This window comes from Musca vetustissima, unplaced genomic scaffold (assembly GCF_032173495.1).
Source record: "Musca vetustissima isolate MV318-11 ecotype Yass unplaced genomic scaffold, APGP_CSIRO_Mvet_v1 utg7685, whole genome shotgun sequence".
NCBI classification, from domain to species: domain Eukaryota; kingdom Metazoa; phylum Arthropoda; class Insecta; order Diptera; family Muscidae; genus Musca; species Musca vetustissima.
Window position 1 is genome coordinate 405,138 of NW_026887687.1, and position 15,125 is coordinate 420,262.

Genomic DNA, 15,125 nt, shown 5'->3' on the forward strand with positions numbered 1-15,125 from the left:
GCTGTGAAGTAGACCCATAGAGGGGATTATTGAAACGAGCTCAATGTATTGAAAACATTTGTGAAAAAGTTATTAAATCTTGATTTTCGAATATTTTTTCCAATTAAAAAAAAATAGAATTGTATTTGCCTTCACTGGGATTTGAACTCGAGTCCGTCCGTGCAAGGTTAGTATTATTTCAAAAATTTGTTAATTATTAATAATAATTAAAAAAGCAATTCCATAACAAAAAGAATGTGGTCCAATCATATTGGCTGGGCTGGCGACGGCACCTCACTCCGGTACGCTATCCCACTACTGCTTACCGCGGGGACTCTTGGCTGCTGGTTTTCACCCCTGGCCCGGTACACCCCTCCTTAGCCAACCTGAATGCCTCGGACTCCTCCATGGCACCCATATTGACGGCAAGCTTAGTGCGGACGTTCCGTCAACATGAGGAAATCCACCACACAGAACCCCCAGCCTCAGACCATCCCACAATCCAACCTCGCAGAAGCACGATTACAGAAGATGCCAACCTTCCAGTTGAAGGTAAGCAAACTAAAGGTTTATATCAGTGGAATTACAACAACAATGCACTTTTAAACAGTATTATCAACCGAACGGCATAGGAGATACGGCATTACCAACGCCTATGTCGATAATGACAGTTATCTTTTAGCTGTGGTTAGGCAGTTAGGTCTATAAAGAAACCCAAAATTCGAATTACTTTTTTGACTTACATCCAATGAATAAAGAACCTCTTCGAACAGTTCGTGCATTAGAACATGGCCGTTAATTTTGAATATTTTGTCGAAACGTCCTAAATTTAGCATTCCTTTTAAAAATAATATATTTGAAACGCCTTTTTACACGACTTATTTTATTATGCTTTGGAAAAAGACGATACTGAAGTTGTAACTCGATTACGTGACACCCGTATGTTATTCTTCGATCAACCAACACTGCAACCGAAATTCGTTTCCACGACAAAGGGGTTCTACGATCTGAAATGACCCACATTCCGGGTATATTGACTTTATTGCTTTTACCGACATTTCCCGCAAAAAAATAACGTTTAATGATCACACCAAATTCTTTTGTTTCAAGTTCGAACAAAATTAGTCGGAGGTATGTTTTGAAAAGCTGTTAAACAAGAGCGGTATTTACATTTTGACATAGTGGGGAAATTGAATATTTTTGTACGCTTCGTTAGAATTTAGGAAACGTTGTAATTTCTGATAAATGAAAACAAAACACATTTAATATTATTATTTTTATTTTTATATACTCTAAATATATAATATTTATTATTATTATAATTATGTGTATTACATGTTTTTCTCCATCAAAGGACTTATTTATTGAAGAGAAACTAAATATGAAAGAAATATTTTATCCCCTAGGATTAAATTAGTAAAATAGTGTTCACTAACATTTAGTACTAAATTCACTAAATACAAAGTAAACAAACACATTTGTAATGGAAGTATAATGAATTCGAAACGAAAACAAAACAAAGCGCCCAAAATGGCGCCTTCTTTATTTCTGTGCATGTTGTCTGCTGAGTGTGGAGATGTATGTTTGTGGATGTGTATGTGAATGTATGATTGCTATTTCCAACTTAAGTTAAATATAAACGATGATAATCGTTGGCACCAAATGCACAATTACACTTGGGACATTTACGCTGCCTTGTCTCGTAGCGAGTACGTAAGCAGTCGTAACAAAAGACATGGAAACATTTCGATAGAACAGCATCCTTTCGCTTAACCTTACACGAGGGACATGTGAGTGTCTCTTTGTATTCTCTAATCTCCTCCAGCATAACTTCATCGATGGTAGTACCAGCCATTTCAATTTTCTTCATCCTCTCTGCTTTGCGTTTGAATTGAGCCAATTCTTCTTGCAGGCGTTTGGTTTTGTAGGCTTCCGCTTCAAGCGAACTGGTCTTTTCGGCCACCACCTGTTGAGCCTCTTTCATTTGGGCGTGGTACTTTTCTAAGTGCAACTTGAGATCGGCCGCCGATTGGGCAGATTCAATTGCTTTACGTTTATGCATTTCCATGGCCTGTTGTCGCAGTACCAATTCCTTTTCTATGGCCGCAACTGTGGCCTGCAGACTGCGCTCTTTCTCCTCCAGCTTCCTTAAGACTATGTGCATAGCTTCTATTTGGGTGTCCCGCGTTGCCATTTGATCTTCTAGTATTTGTTTTTCCTCACGCAGTAACTTGTGCATTTGGTTGGCCTTTATGCGTTCTGACATCAGTTTGAAATTGGCATCATCCTTTTCGCGTAACTGTTGAATAAGTCTTGAATTTTGTTCCTGCATATCTTCAAAGGCTTGACCAGTAACTTCCATTTCATTAAGCAGTGCCTCCTCCTCATGGGAGCCGACAAACGGCCGAGCATAATTTGGTCCCCCAGGACCCCAGGCATTATCTGGTGGTTTTTGGCTAGCCACCTGTTTTTGCAGTTCATATTTTTGTTCCTCCAGTTGCTTGATTTTACGCAGAGCTTCTTCATCGGCAAGTTTTTTACGTTCCTCACGTTTGCTTTCCTGTAACTTTTTCAGTTGCTGACGCAAATCTTCTATTTCGGATCTAAGTTTTTTCTCTGTAGCCATCAGTTGGACTTTGTCACGCTGATCTTTGGAAACACCTTTGTACATGTCGAGTAGCAGTTTCATTTCCTTTTGATCATTAAGAGCTTTCCTACAAAAGAAATCACACATTATTAATAGTATTCATAAATGTTCGGTAGCGTATTAAACGCGTAGCTTACTTCAATTGAGCTTTCAAATCTCGCACCGTCTCGGACTCTTGAATTTTGATATCCTTTGTTTTCTGTGCCTCCTTGGCATCTTTTTCCTGCTTAATGGCAGCAGCACCTGTTCCAGAGGCGCCTGTGGGCGTAGAGCCGGCTGCATTTGCCGCAGCAACATCTTTCTTTTCGGGCCCGCCTGGCGATGATTGCTCCTTTTTAATGCCTTCCTTTTGATCCTTGGTCAGATCATCATCCATGGTTTCATCTTCCGATTTTATATTGGCACTTCCCTCCTCTTTTACATTAAGACCTTCATTCGAGGCACTTGTATTACTGCCTGAACCACCAGACGAACCGGCAAATTCATCTTTAACAGTTGCTGCACCTTCCTGCTTAACATCATCCCCATTGGTGCCCTGACTGGGAGTATTCTGTTTAGTGCCCTCCAATTTGGCCAATGCTTCCTCCAGCTCCCTACGCAATTTCACATTATCAGCAGATGCATCTTTATACTTACGTTTGTAACGATATCCCTCACCCTTCAATTGGGCATTGTGATTTTGCAGCGACGTTATGAGGTGGCGCATTTCACGATTTATGGGTGCTGTTTGTTCATTTGCCGCCATATTCTGTTCGTATTCAATGCGTAATGCTTCGTATTCTTTGCGTATTTGGGCCAGTACATCTTCCATTTGTATCATTTCACTGCGTACCTTTTTCTGGGCAATTAACTCTTCGCTTTCCATTACCTCGATTTGTCGCAAATGTTGATTTTTACTGTTCTGCAATTGATTTCTGGTCTCATCCAGCATTGTCTTGATTTGCATTGATTCGTTGTACAAAACCGAGAACTGAGATTGTAGACATTTGTATTCGGTTGTTTCCACAATAACCGATTCGGGTAGTTGGCGAATCTGTAACAATGAGTGGAAATAAAAAGGGACAATATTAGCAATTTTGAATTTTGAAAACAATTTAAATATGTTGGAATTAGATGTGACTATAGCAGTGTTGGGCAAAATTAAATTGAGAGCAAGTGTTTGCGAGTGTAACTGAGAATTCACCATTACAAACGACTGACGTAAAGAGAAAATGTGTTTACCCATCGACCCTCAGTTACGGTAGCGTATATGGGTAAGCATGCCTGGACTATAGGAAAGTATATTAGATGTAAAATATATGAAAGAAGTGAAAACTAAGAGTGGGCGATATAGGTATATTGTTAAATAACAAGAGTCAAAAAAGACCTGTCAATCTAAGGGGTCGGTGGCAGGTAGTTTTGAAAAGTTAACCACATTTTTTATGGATATTTATAATTCATGAGATCTGGACCCTAGAACCCAACCCTATATTACCTAATGCATATTAAAATTTTAGTTGAAGTCCTGATTACAAAAATGTAAATATTTTATCGAAGAAGTAAATATTTTCTTCAGACACATGTTTTCGAGAAACTGTTCTTCCCACACAAACTAATAAATACAATTATACAATCTTCATAATCCATCAAATATGATCTATCCCAAATAAATTAATACAGAGCTAATATCCTTTCACATGATACCTAAAACATTCACCACTCCATTCCTTTAATAGTTGAAGATTATGCAATCCCAGACAGAAAATACTTTTACCTGTAGTTATGTTTTAGCATCGTGTCAACTAACACTTCTACCATACCTTTAAATTCATCAACTCTCGTTACATTTACTTACATCCATTTTTAACTTTTCGACTTCCTTTAAAGTTTCGCGATGTGTGGCATGTAGTTTGTCCAACTCCTGCAGACGATTATTAGCCAATTCACGATATTCTTCCAACTCCTTTTGTAAATCTTCGACTTGATGGCTACTGACATGCGAATGTCCTGAACCTTTCGATGTAGAGGAACTCTTATTGGGATCACCGTGCATCTGATGATAAGCTTTAAGCTTTTCTATAGCTTCGGCTAAATGATTTTCCAATTTATCATTGCGACAATGGATTTTTTCCAAATCGTATTGCAGTTCATCAATTTGATTTTTCAATTCGGCATTTTCTGTTTCTTTTGCCGTCAACGCATCCTGATATTCTTTCATTTTTAACGACATTGTGTGGAATTTTTCATGAAGAGATGTATTCAGATTTTGTAAATTACGATTTTCTGTCATAATTTCAATGTGATGCTGTTTGAGAGTTTCCTCAATGTTGGGCAATGCATTGTTGGGAGCAGCATCTGTTTGCGACTCTTCGCCGGCACTTTCCCCTGACGCACCGGCGGCGGCAGCGGGAGCCGGTTGTGGTTCGCCCTTTAGGGCCATTGTTATCTTTTCATTTCTCTGCATAACCCGATCAATTACTTGAACGATTTTGGCTACAGCTCGTTTTGAGACTTGGACACGATTTGCCAACTTATCGTCCAGTTCTTCCTTGTCCCATGTTGATAATTGTGTCAGGAAAGAGGTGGTAACTTCATTTTCATTACGATTCTCCAATTCATCGGCTGTCTCGGCATCGAATCTTTGTAGCAAGACACGTATGTCTTCGTTCAATTGATTCCAATAACGATTGACAACGTTGAGAACGGCATCATCTTGTGTCTGTCTTTTCTCGAGCTGTTCTATACGATGTCGGAGTTCAGCCTCTGTTCGCATACGTTGCTCTATGCGTTGGGCCAATTTCTTATTCTGAAATTCTAATACTTTAATGTCCATCTCCTCCAAAGTGGACACCGGACCGATGAGATGGGGTTCGAAGTGGACCTTTTTTATGGGTGGTTGGCCAAGATTTGAGCTGGCAGCGGAGCCTGCAGAGCCACCACCACCGCTGGTGTCGTCAGCAGCACGTTTAGACATTTTTAACTACACAGAAGAGAAAGAAAAATACAAATTAAAAAACAATTGCGGAATTGTCCAAGAATAGATATTGAAAATTATCTATTTTTTGTAAAATGATTCAACCCAAGCCAATTGTAATTACCAAATCCATTGAATTTTTCCAATATTTTGAAAAAACATGTTGGTAAAGTATCGAGTTATGATTTAAGGCTGGGTACGTGATTTTTTCTTAAAAGTGCGTAAATTAATTTTTAATATAGGTGCGGAAATGTGTAAATTGTGTGTTGTACTTACATTTATTCTAATTATTTACTTTTATATATTCTTATTACTTAAAATAATGAAAAATGTAAGAAATCCAATCCGTCGATCCAAGGTATATTTAAAAAGGTAGCCGCATCGGCCCAGCTGTTGGACAAATAAATGTCAAAAATGTTGTTGTAATGTTGAACCAAAAAATTAAAAAACAAAATTATAAATGAAAATCTCCGAATTTCGAAGAGCTTTTTTGGCAATACTTTTATTAACATTTTCTACAAGAATTTGTGTAAAAAAATCTTGTCAATCTGTTTGTTTTGGAAAAATATTTTTGACATATCAAAATACAACAACCGATGTTTGTTGTAGAAATTCGCCGATGCGGCTACCTTGTATATCTACCTTGCGTCGATCAATATGCCGAAAAAAATATGTATATTAGGGATAACCTGAGTGAAGTTAGCGATGTCGCTAACTTTCGATAACAAAATTAATATCGAAATTACAGGGTGACACAGTACAACAATTTCACATTTAGTGTACTATTTTATTAACAATGCTTGCAAACAGAGATAGTCAAGAATATTATAAAATAATAATTTTTAAAAATAATTAATGACATAATAGTACGTTTATATTGTATCGGATTTCGTAAACCGTGGGGTTCATTTGTCAATTATTTTGTATACATGTGAAATAAATCATCATATAGTAGGTTAACCCGGTAAAAAGTTATAATGTAAATGACGTTTTATACTCGTCAAGACTGCCTCTTTCATTTGGTACCAATACTGTGTTCGAGGTTTGTATACGGAGGTTTCCAGAGGCAGTCTTCTCTCCTGATTCAGTGGATTAAAATGTATATGATTTGGAAATAGATTATTTTTAGTTTATAATAAAATATGTTTAAAAATGTTCTTATTGATTATTTCCCATTACTAATATATTAGGTAAACATTTTCATTAATAGTTTTGAAAAGTTATTATTTTATAATAACCTTCTTGGTTTGTTCCCGTACTGCAAGAATCTACTTGATTTTACTATTTTCTTCGACATCATAAAGTAAAATTCGTACGGAATAGACCATCTTTTTGAAAACACTACTGATAAAATAGTACTAAATGTGAAATTGTAATGTTCTGTGTCACCCTGTAACTTTGATAATAATTTTGTTATCGAAAGTCAGCGACGCCGCAAACTTCACACAGGTTAGGGATATATAAATTGACTTTTGACTACTTGATTAATCGAATTTTTGTATTGAAAGCCTAATGCCATGTTCTGACGGGCATTCGAACAACGTAGTTCGCTCTCAGAATTACGTACATGAATTAACCCGTTCATTCATGTCATTAGAGTTTTTTTATTTCAAACTTTTGTTTCTTGTTTTACACAAAAATGTTAACATATTTGCGTGAATCACATATGGATCTAAATAGAAAAAATAATTCTCTTTCTCCTGACTATAGTATGAACCTATATCTATTTACTTTTAATTCGTGTTTACCATTTTTTCCGAAAATATTGTTGCTATGAATAATTTTTTATATTTTCTCAATTCAAATGTGACATATAAAAATTGGAGAATTTTTGTTTGGGTTTCCCCACATTTGTTTCTCGTTTTGTACACTAATTAGAAAAAAAGGTAAGGAAAGGCATATTGCATTATGTAGATTACAAAATTTACTTCCTTCCTTTTCATTCATCATTTTCAATTTTACTGAAAAAGTTTGAAAATTTCATAAATATTTTCAAACTGTCAAACTTAATTTATTTTCGATAAATACTCTCAATTGTTAGGGATGGGACAAAATTCTTGGTTATTCAGAGAGTGATTCGAATTGAACAACGTTCAAAAGTCGGTGTTCGCTCAGAAAATTTTGTATGGGGAACTAAGTAATTACTTCATAATTAGGGGTCGAACAACGAATGAGAGAGCGAACGGCGCTCGTCTGTACATGGCATAAAGGGCTAAGCAGAATGCTCGCGTTGAGCCATCCGTTGCGTTATGTGTTATCGAAAATACAACAACCACAAAGAAACGATAAAACATCGGAGTTAAATATATTTTAACTTTTTGCGTGCGTTAACGCGATAACAAAAAACGCTCAACGCGAACATTCTGTTTAGCCCTTTAAAAGTACATTTACATATACGATTTTAAATCGACTCGATTAACGAAATCAAGAAATACACCCTAATTGTATACACATACCCTTAATCATGATCTAAATGCCGATCAGCTTATGTTTGTTAGTATACATACAAAATTATTAATTTGCGGCAAAAATATTTGTTTGCAATTTGAAAAAGAATAGAAGAATTACCACAATGGAAATGTTTTTGCAATACTGTGATCGTTTGGAAAGTAAAAAAAAAACACCTAAAAACACAAAAATTCTATAATTAATTTTTATTTTCCTTTGATCTGTCATTTTTGTATTTGTCAGCCGTTAAATTTAAAAACAAACGGCATGTAAAAACAGTTGCAAATTTTGGTACATTGTGAGAGAGTTGTATTTTTTTGTACAAAACCCGCGATGCATCTCAGTAGTATCATGATTTCGATCATGATTTAAAATAAATCCTGCAGCACGATGATTTAAATTTGTGTGGTAAATCATGGTAAATTTAGCCTGATTAAGAAAATAAACCCTGATTCAGCCTTTAATCATGATTAAATGTTATATGTAAATTCGCTTTAAGGGATCACAATGGTTGCGTTACGCGTTTTCCTTAGCGCAAAGCGACCTCAAGCGAGAACTAGCTAAAACTGTTAAAACTCGATTTTGAAAAGGTTTGACAAAGTACTGTAGCTGATACAGCAGTTGTTGTTGTCGGGGGGAGATACTTACAAAGAATAACACAAAGTAGTATTTTGAAATATTTACGAATGAGTTGGGGTGGAGACTACATGAGAAACGCATTGTTGACACCCACGGACACTGTCCTCAGTGTTAAGTCGAGTCGGGCAAGTTGGGCGTGCTTACATATGCAAACGTTCTTACGCAGTAGGAGTATCTCAATAAGAATGTTGACGTAAGGCGTATGTATATCAAGCGTATTTAGTAGTATAAACATAGCATTTGTACCATATTTACATTCATGATTTAATCATCATAACACCTCCTATTAGAAAACCCTTCATAAATCGAATGCCAAAACTTCTGTTGGTCTAGTAAATAATCTTTCAAAACACTGCAGGAAATAAGGAAATGATACATTTATGTTTCAAATATGGAAATTAATTTTGAATTTTTATTTATATTTATGCAATCGAATCTATATAATTCAAATATTCAATAAAGTATTTTCTTTAGAATGATTGATATTTCAAAGCCTGGCGTATTGTCATGCAATCGACTTCATCAATTTTGATCGAATTTGCCTTGATATTGATTTCCTCTTCCTGCATAACCTGGACATGCATCAAATAACGTAACGATGCCTTATTCTCCTGCACTTTGGTATTTAATTTACACAACGATGCTTTCAGAGCTTCCAGTTCATGATAGAGAGCATCTTGTACCTCGTCACATGTCAACTCAACGCCAGGTCGTGTGGCACGATTACCCAAACGTGTTAGACACAATTGTTGAGCACGATTTTTATCGCATATCTCCTTTTCGAGTAGCTGAAGATTCTGCTGTACTTCGTGAATATGATTCATTGTGTCGTTATGCTTATTCTCCAAGCATGCCTTAACATGTCTCTGTTCGGCAATACGACGAGCAAAAGCTTCATTTGTACGATCCGTTTGATTCTGCATATCTTCACAGACCTGCTTCAGCAACAAATCGACGTAGGCACGCAATTGAGCGGCGGAGTTCAGTTCTCGAGCATTCGTCTCCAAGTTCTTATAGGTTGTATGTTGCCATTCGCTAAGGGAATATTGACTGCGAGAGAAGAGTTGAAGAGTAATTATTAAGAACAGTTTTAAAATGTCCTCAAGACATTTTCTTACCAATGATGGTGAGCTAAATCAGTAGCTCCCATTTCCCGTTGACTTCCACGCAATGTCAAATTCTTTTCGTCAATCATTAGCGACTTGTCCTTTTGCGACAGATCTTTATCCAGCGAATACATTGTGGCACGCAACCTACGCAATTGTTCATTCGTCTCCTTCAATACCTTGTCCATTAGACACTGACATCCTTTGATAACTTTGAGCTCGCAACGCAAAGAACGATCTACCTCGTCTTCACAGAGGTCGACCCCTAAACGTCCTTCACGCAATACTAAACAGCGTTGACAAATGGCCAAGGATTTCTCTTTTAGAAATCCAATGGCATTTAGAATACGCATGCGATACGTATTCAGGGCTTCATCCTCCAGTAGAGCCGTCTTTTTCTGTTTATTCAACTCGTCACAGAGGAAACGTATTTCACTGGCGCGCTCACGCATCTGATGTTCCACTTCACGTTGCCAATTGCGGGTGGTGTCATTGACATCGTCCATGACACGACGAGATTCTCTGCAATATTTGGTAAGGCATTATATTACGAATATATGAGATGGTAAATCTACTTACTCCATGATGCGCTCCGCCAAACGTTCCTGGTCACAGGTGATGCGTAGCTTAACCTTATTATTGAAATCCCAATCTTCATCAGAGTATTTGGGTGGTAGTCTAGCCATGGGTCCTGCATTGCAACCGGTCAAATGCAGGCCATTTAAACGTTTCGAGCGCATACTATTCAACATTTTCTTAAAATTGTTATTTCTGTTGATTTAAGAGAAGCGAAAGGTTGCGAAGTTATCTATTCGAATGGTTATTCTTGAATCCAGAAAAATCAAAACTCAAATCAAAGTTTGGTTTTGTTTTGTATTCGATTCATAATGTCACCATAACTACAGAAACAAAACGACTATCGCCGCCCCTTTCTATCAACAATCCATAAATGGAGCACTGCATGGAGCATGGTTAATTTTGCTTTCCCTTTTCCTGTGGTTGTAGGTGAAAGGAATAAATTGTGTATAAGTATTTTTTGCAAAAAAGGAAGTTAATTAACCCTTTAAGAAACCAACTAATTGGGTTAATACATTTTGGAAAAACAACAGAAATTTTAATCAAGGCACAGTTATGGACACCTATGTATTTCAGATGTTTTTTTATAATTATTTACAAACATATTTGTAAACTTGTATTAGTGAACAGTGAATTTTAGATTTTTAGAAGGCATACCAAAGAATTTTAAGTGGGCTTTTAAAAATAAAAAATGCCAGACCAGGTTGGGCAAAAACATGTGTATGCCATGCTACAACATCGCTACAACAAAAATCTATTTTGAGAAGGACTGTTTCTAGAATGAAGACAAATGTCGAACCTTGACAAATTTGAATTAAATGCGCATATGCAAGTCCGGATCAGGGCGAAATAAATAAAAGTTATCAACATACGACCTTTGTAAGGCCACATAGCCCAATATTCCTGATGAGCCGCTTAACCAACGGCGAAAAGCGTCGCATAATGGTGGGTGCGTTGGTTCTTCTCCTGGTTTTCCTTTTCATTGCAAAACTTAGATCATTATGCTCGACTCGAAAGAGTATAAATATCTCATTTAAAAATATCTGTTTAAAATTTAGCAAAGACTTAATTAAATATGTGTGAGGATGAAAGAACTGGCAAGATGAAAAGAAATGGATTATTTGTCCTGTTGAATATGTTTCCATACATTGTGCTGACAATGGGTTAATATGCATATTATTGATTATACAACATAACTTTGCATTGGTTGCCAGGATAAATTTATGATATCGTGTTTATGCTGGCATTTTGAAGGCATTGTAATGGTTATCTAGGAAACGTGTCTTCAAATATTCCCAAGTCTGTCACCCAATAGACTTGGGAATATTTCGGTTCCAGCAAAACAGTTCGAATTACTTGACATATGCGTGCATGTAGAGGTATGTATTTGCCTAGTAGTGAACTTTTTTTTCATAGACCACTCCATGAAAATGTCTACATTGCGATGAAATGTCCTGGACTTGAGCAAATAAATAAGTCATTCAGTCAATAGCACAGGACCACACAATTATATATTTCAACATTAGTTAGAACTTATTCAATTATCATTAATTTTTAAATATCGTATATTTGGTTTTGTTGTTTTTTTTCTTTTGTCGAATTGAACTTAAATTTAAACTTATAGTTTTTGTTGTTACATCGTCATCATCTTCATCATCATCGACTTATATTTAAAATTACATACAATTTTCATAGTTTCATATTTTGGGTTGTTTCATTCAATTTTTATTTAAATATCGAATAGATATTTCCAACATTTGCAACATTATTTTCTTTTTAGTTTGTTTATCTTGTCATTGTGACGAAACCAAAGAAACAAAACCAACATCAAGATTCCGTAGTATTATTCGAAATATTGTTATCGTTAATTATATTTATGTTTTGTATGTATATAAAAATGTACATTATATATGTATGTATATGTCTGGAAATCTGTATAACTGTATGTATAAGAAATTGTTAATTTCAAATTAGGATTTTGGTTGTTGTTAGAATTTCCTTTGTTCCAATGATTATATTTGTTGTTGTAGTTTTTATTTTCAAGTTAAGACTTTTATGGACTGGGAGTGAGTTGTATTATTATATTAATGTGTACAAATGGTTACTCCGTATTTAATTTGTTGACAAAGGAATAGTCCAATCTGGCCTGGCCTATACATAATTTGAAGGAAATTAATATTGGTTATATTCCAAATCATCTCTGTCAAAGGGCAAAGAGATACGGCAAGCACCCATACAGTCACACATGAATAATACACATATATTTCAAAATGAATTGTCCCCTGTAATAAGTTCCATCAAAATGTTTACCTACATTATTAAATCATTCGGTTCCAGAAATCCCTAATTTGTTTAAAGTCAAAGTCGAATTTCTTTCCATTTGGAGATGCTTTCGATAAAACGTTTAATTGAAATTCAAATTGTTGTCTGTTGTCCTTTTCGTATTTATTTATTTGGTGTTGGTTTTAAATAGTTTTTGGTTTTCCATTTTGTTTATTTCAATAAATTGGTGTTCCATAGAGTGATTTTTGCATTATTCATTTCGGTTTTATTTTTGTTTGTTTTTTTCTGGGGTAAGGGAGAGGAAATCATTTTTTGTCACCTATACTGTATTTTTGGTTTTCTTTTTTAGGCAGTGTATAATTTTTTACAATTGTTCATTTATATTTTTTTTTGATCAGTTTCAAAAATTTACTTAATTCAGTTCATTTCATTTTGGCAAAATTAAAAAAGGGCAATTAATAACAATCAAAATGCGTTTAAAAATATATATAATTTAACATATATAAGAATTCCATGATTATTGGCATTTAATAAATATTTAACTGGAGAGCTTTATAAAAAATATATGTTTTCATAAAAAAAAAACATTTTAAAAATGTTGTAGAAATGTGGTGTAGATAAGAAAAATTTCGATTTCGTTTACTGATCCCACCTCCAAGTCTACAACATTTTGTAAAATTGAGCTTTCAAGAAAAACTTTAATAATTAAATAAAAATATTAAACATAACAAAAACGAATGTGTTAGGCTATGTTTTCTTTTCATGAGTTATGCAAAATTGTTCTATTTTGTAATGAATTTTCCATTTTTTTTACTTTTTTTGCTGAGGTATTTTTTTCTTTTATGCTTTTTTTGTTATCTCATTTACAGTAGTTACATGTTTTGTTTTGTTTCTTTTCGTTAGTTTATTTTATTTTTTTACTTTTTGTTGTTGTTGTTTTCAAGTCCCGGGCTTTATTTCACTAGTATTTTATTTATTTTGTTTTATTTAAATTTCAATACGGTTTGTAGAACATCATAAAAAAGTGTATTTTCAGTCCCTTAAGTTATTTTGTTTTTTCTTCATTTCATTTTATTTGTGTTTTTACTTTAATTTTGTTGTTGTTCTTTAAAATTAAAATATAATTGAGATAAATATGTATATTATTCGGTAGCAAAAAAAATGATAATTTGGTGGTTGATAATAAGTATTGTGTTCGATTGGCCATTGATTGAACCAAGGAAAAATGAGATATTGCTCTAGATCTTCTTCCACTTTGCAGTGCGGTTTGTTTTTTTTTTTAAGGTACACAAGCTGTTTTTTTGTTGTTGTTGCTTAATTGTTTTCTGTGTGTTTTAATAATGTATGTATGTTGCAAATTAACATTGTCAACATTGTAACAAAAGGTCAAAACTTTCCAAAAGAAAATATGAATTTATTGTGTGGTCTCCGCTATAAAAAATACATAAATGATTCTTATTGAACAAAATGATTACCCCCTCCAAATTCCAATGTATTCAATCACCCAAAATAAAAAAATAAAACAAAAAAGCCATTTTAATTTTTAATATGATTTTTTTTATAATAACAAACAATTTAAAGTAGAAAATATTTGTATCCTTATCAAAAGAAAAAAAAAACAAAATTAATTTAATTTTAAAAAATTAAGTTTAAGAAGAAATTAAAAAAGAAAAAAAAATATATGAAATATTTGTTATGGTTTTAAGTTTTGTTTTTCGACTTTATGTAAATATGCATGTAAAGAAAACAAAATGTTTTTATAATGTTGTTTGTTTTTGTTTTTTACAGAAGAAAAATATAAATGTTTTTGTTTTTTCGCACAATTTACGTACTTTTTTTCTTTACTTATGAAGATAACATTTTTTCGTTTTATTTTTTGTTTAACAATAAGAAAATTTGATAAAAAGTTAACATAAAAAATAATAAACAAAATGTTTTTTTATTACAATCTGTGTGTTTCTTTTTCATCTTCTTTTTTTCTATAATATAAATATTCACTTAAACTTACATTGGATGAATTTAAAGGGTTGTGTTTAAATTGTATTTTTTGTTTGTTTTAGAATTTTAACTGTTTGTTGTTGATATTTGTTATTTTATTAGTATTATTTATTGTTGTTTTATTTGTTTTGTTTGTTTTTGTATTTAGTTAAGAAAATTTTACTATTTTTGGAGCTTTATCTTTACTAGACTATATGTTTTATGTATGAAATATGTTTGTGGGTGAGTTAAAACAAACGAATCCATCAATACTTCTTCAAATATTACGTTTTCGTAAGGATTTGTTGTTTCATTTCAAACCAAAAAACGAAAAACATTGTTATTTTTAAGAGTTTCATTCTCCTTTTCATGTTTTCTCCACTCCAAACAATTGAACAAATATGTGATTTGCTGATTGTGAAGTTCAAAATTGTAATTAGATAATAACATTATACGGGGGGATCTTCCTTTGAATTATCTAAACAAGATCATCTATTACATTTTGTTTAATTTTTTG

The 15,125-nt window shown here is 33.8% G+C and overlaps 2 protein-coding genes across 2 annotated transcripts; both read right to left on the reverse strand.

Annotated features, from left to right (window-relative positions):
- Positions 1 to 1,596: 1,596 nt before the first annotated feature.
- On the reverse strand, positions 1,597 to 5,579 carry LOC133335368 (E3 ubiquitin-protein ligase Bre1). Its single transcript, XM_061543648.1, has 3 exons — positions 4,461 to 5,579; positions 2,764 to 3,659; positions 1,597 to 2,693 (listed from the first exon to the last, which is right to left on the reverse strand). The coding sequence occupies exons 1-3, from the start codon at positions 5,577 to 5,579 to the stop codon at positions 1,604 to 1,606; spliced, it is 3,105 nt and encodes a 1,034-aa protein (XP_061399632.1). The 3' UTR covers positions 1,597 to 1,603.
- A 3,553-nt stretch (positions 5,580 to 9,132) lies between these two features.
- LOC133335383 (tektin-1) lies at positions 9,133 to 10,537 on the reverse strand. Its single transcript, XM_061543661.1, has 3 exons — positions 10,352 to 10,537; positions 9,785 to 10,294; positions 9,133 to 9,716 (listed from the first exon to the last, which is right to left on the reverse strand). Exons 1-3 carry the CDS (start codon positions 10,522 to 10,524, stop codon positions 9,137 to 9,139), a joined length of 1,263 nt encoding a protein of 420 aa, XP_061399645.1. The 5' UTR covers positions 10,525 to 10,537; the 3' UTR covers positions 9,133 to 9,136.
- Between the last annotated feature and the right edge of the window lie 4,588 nt (positions 10,538 to 15,125).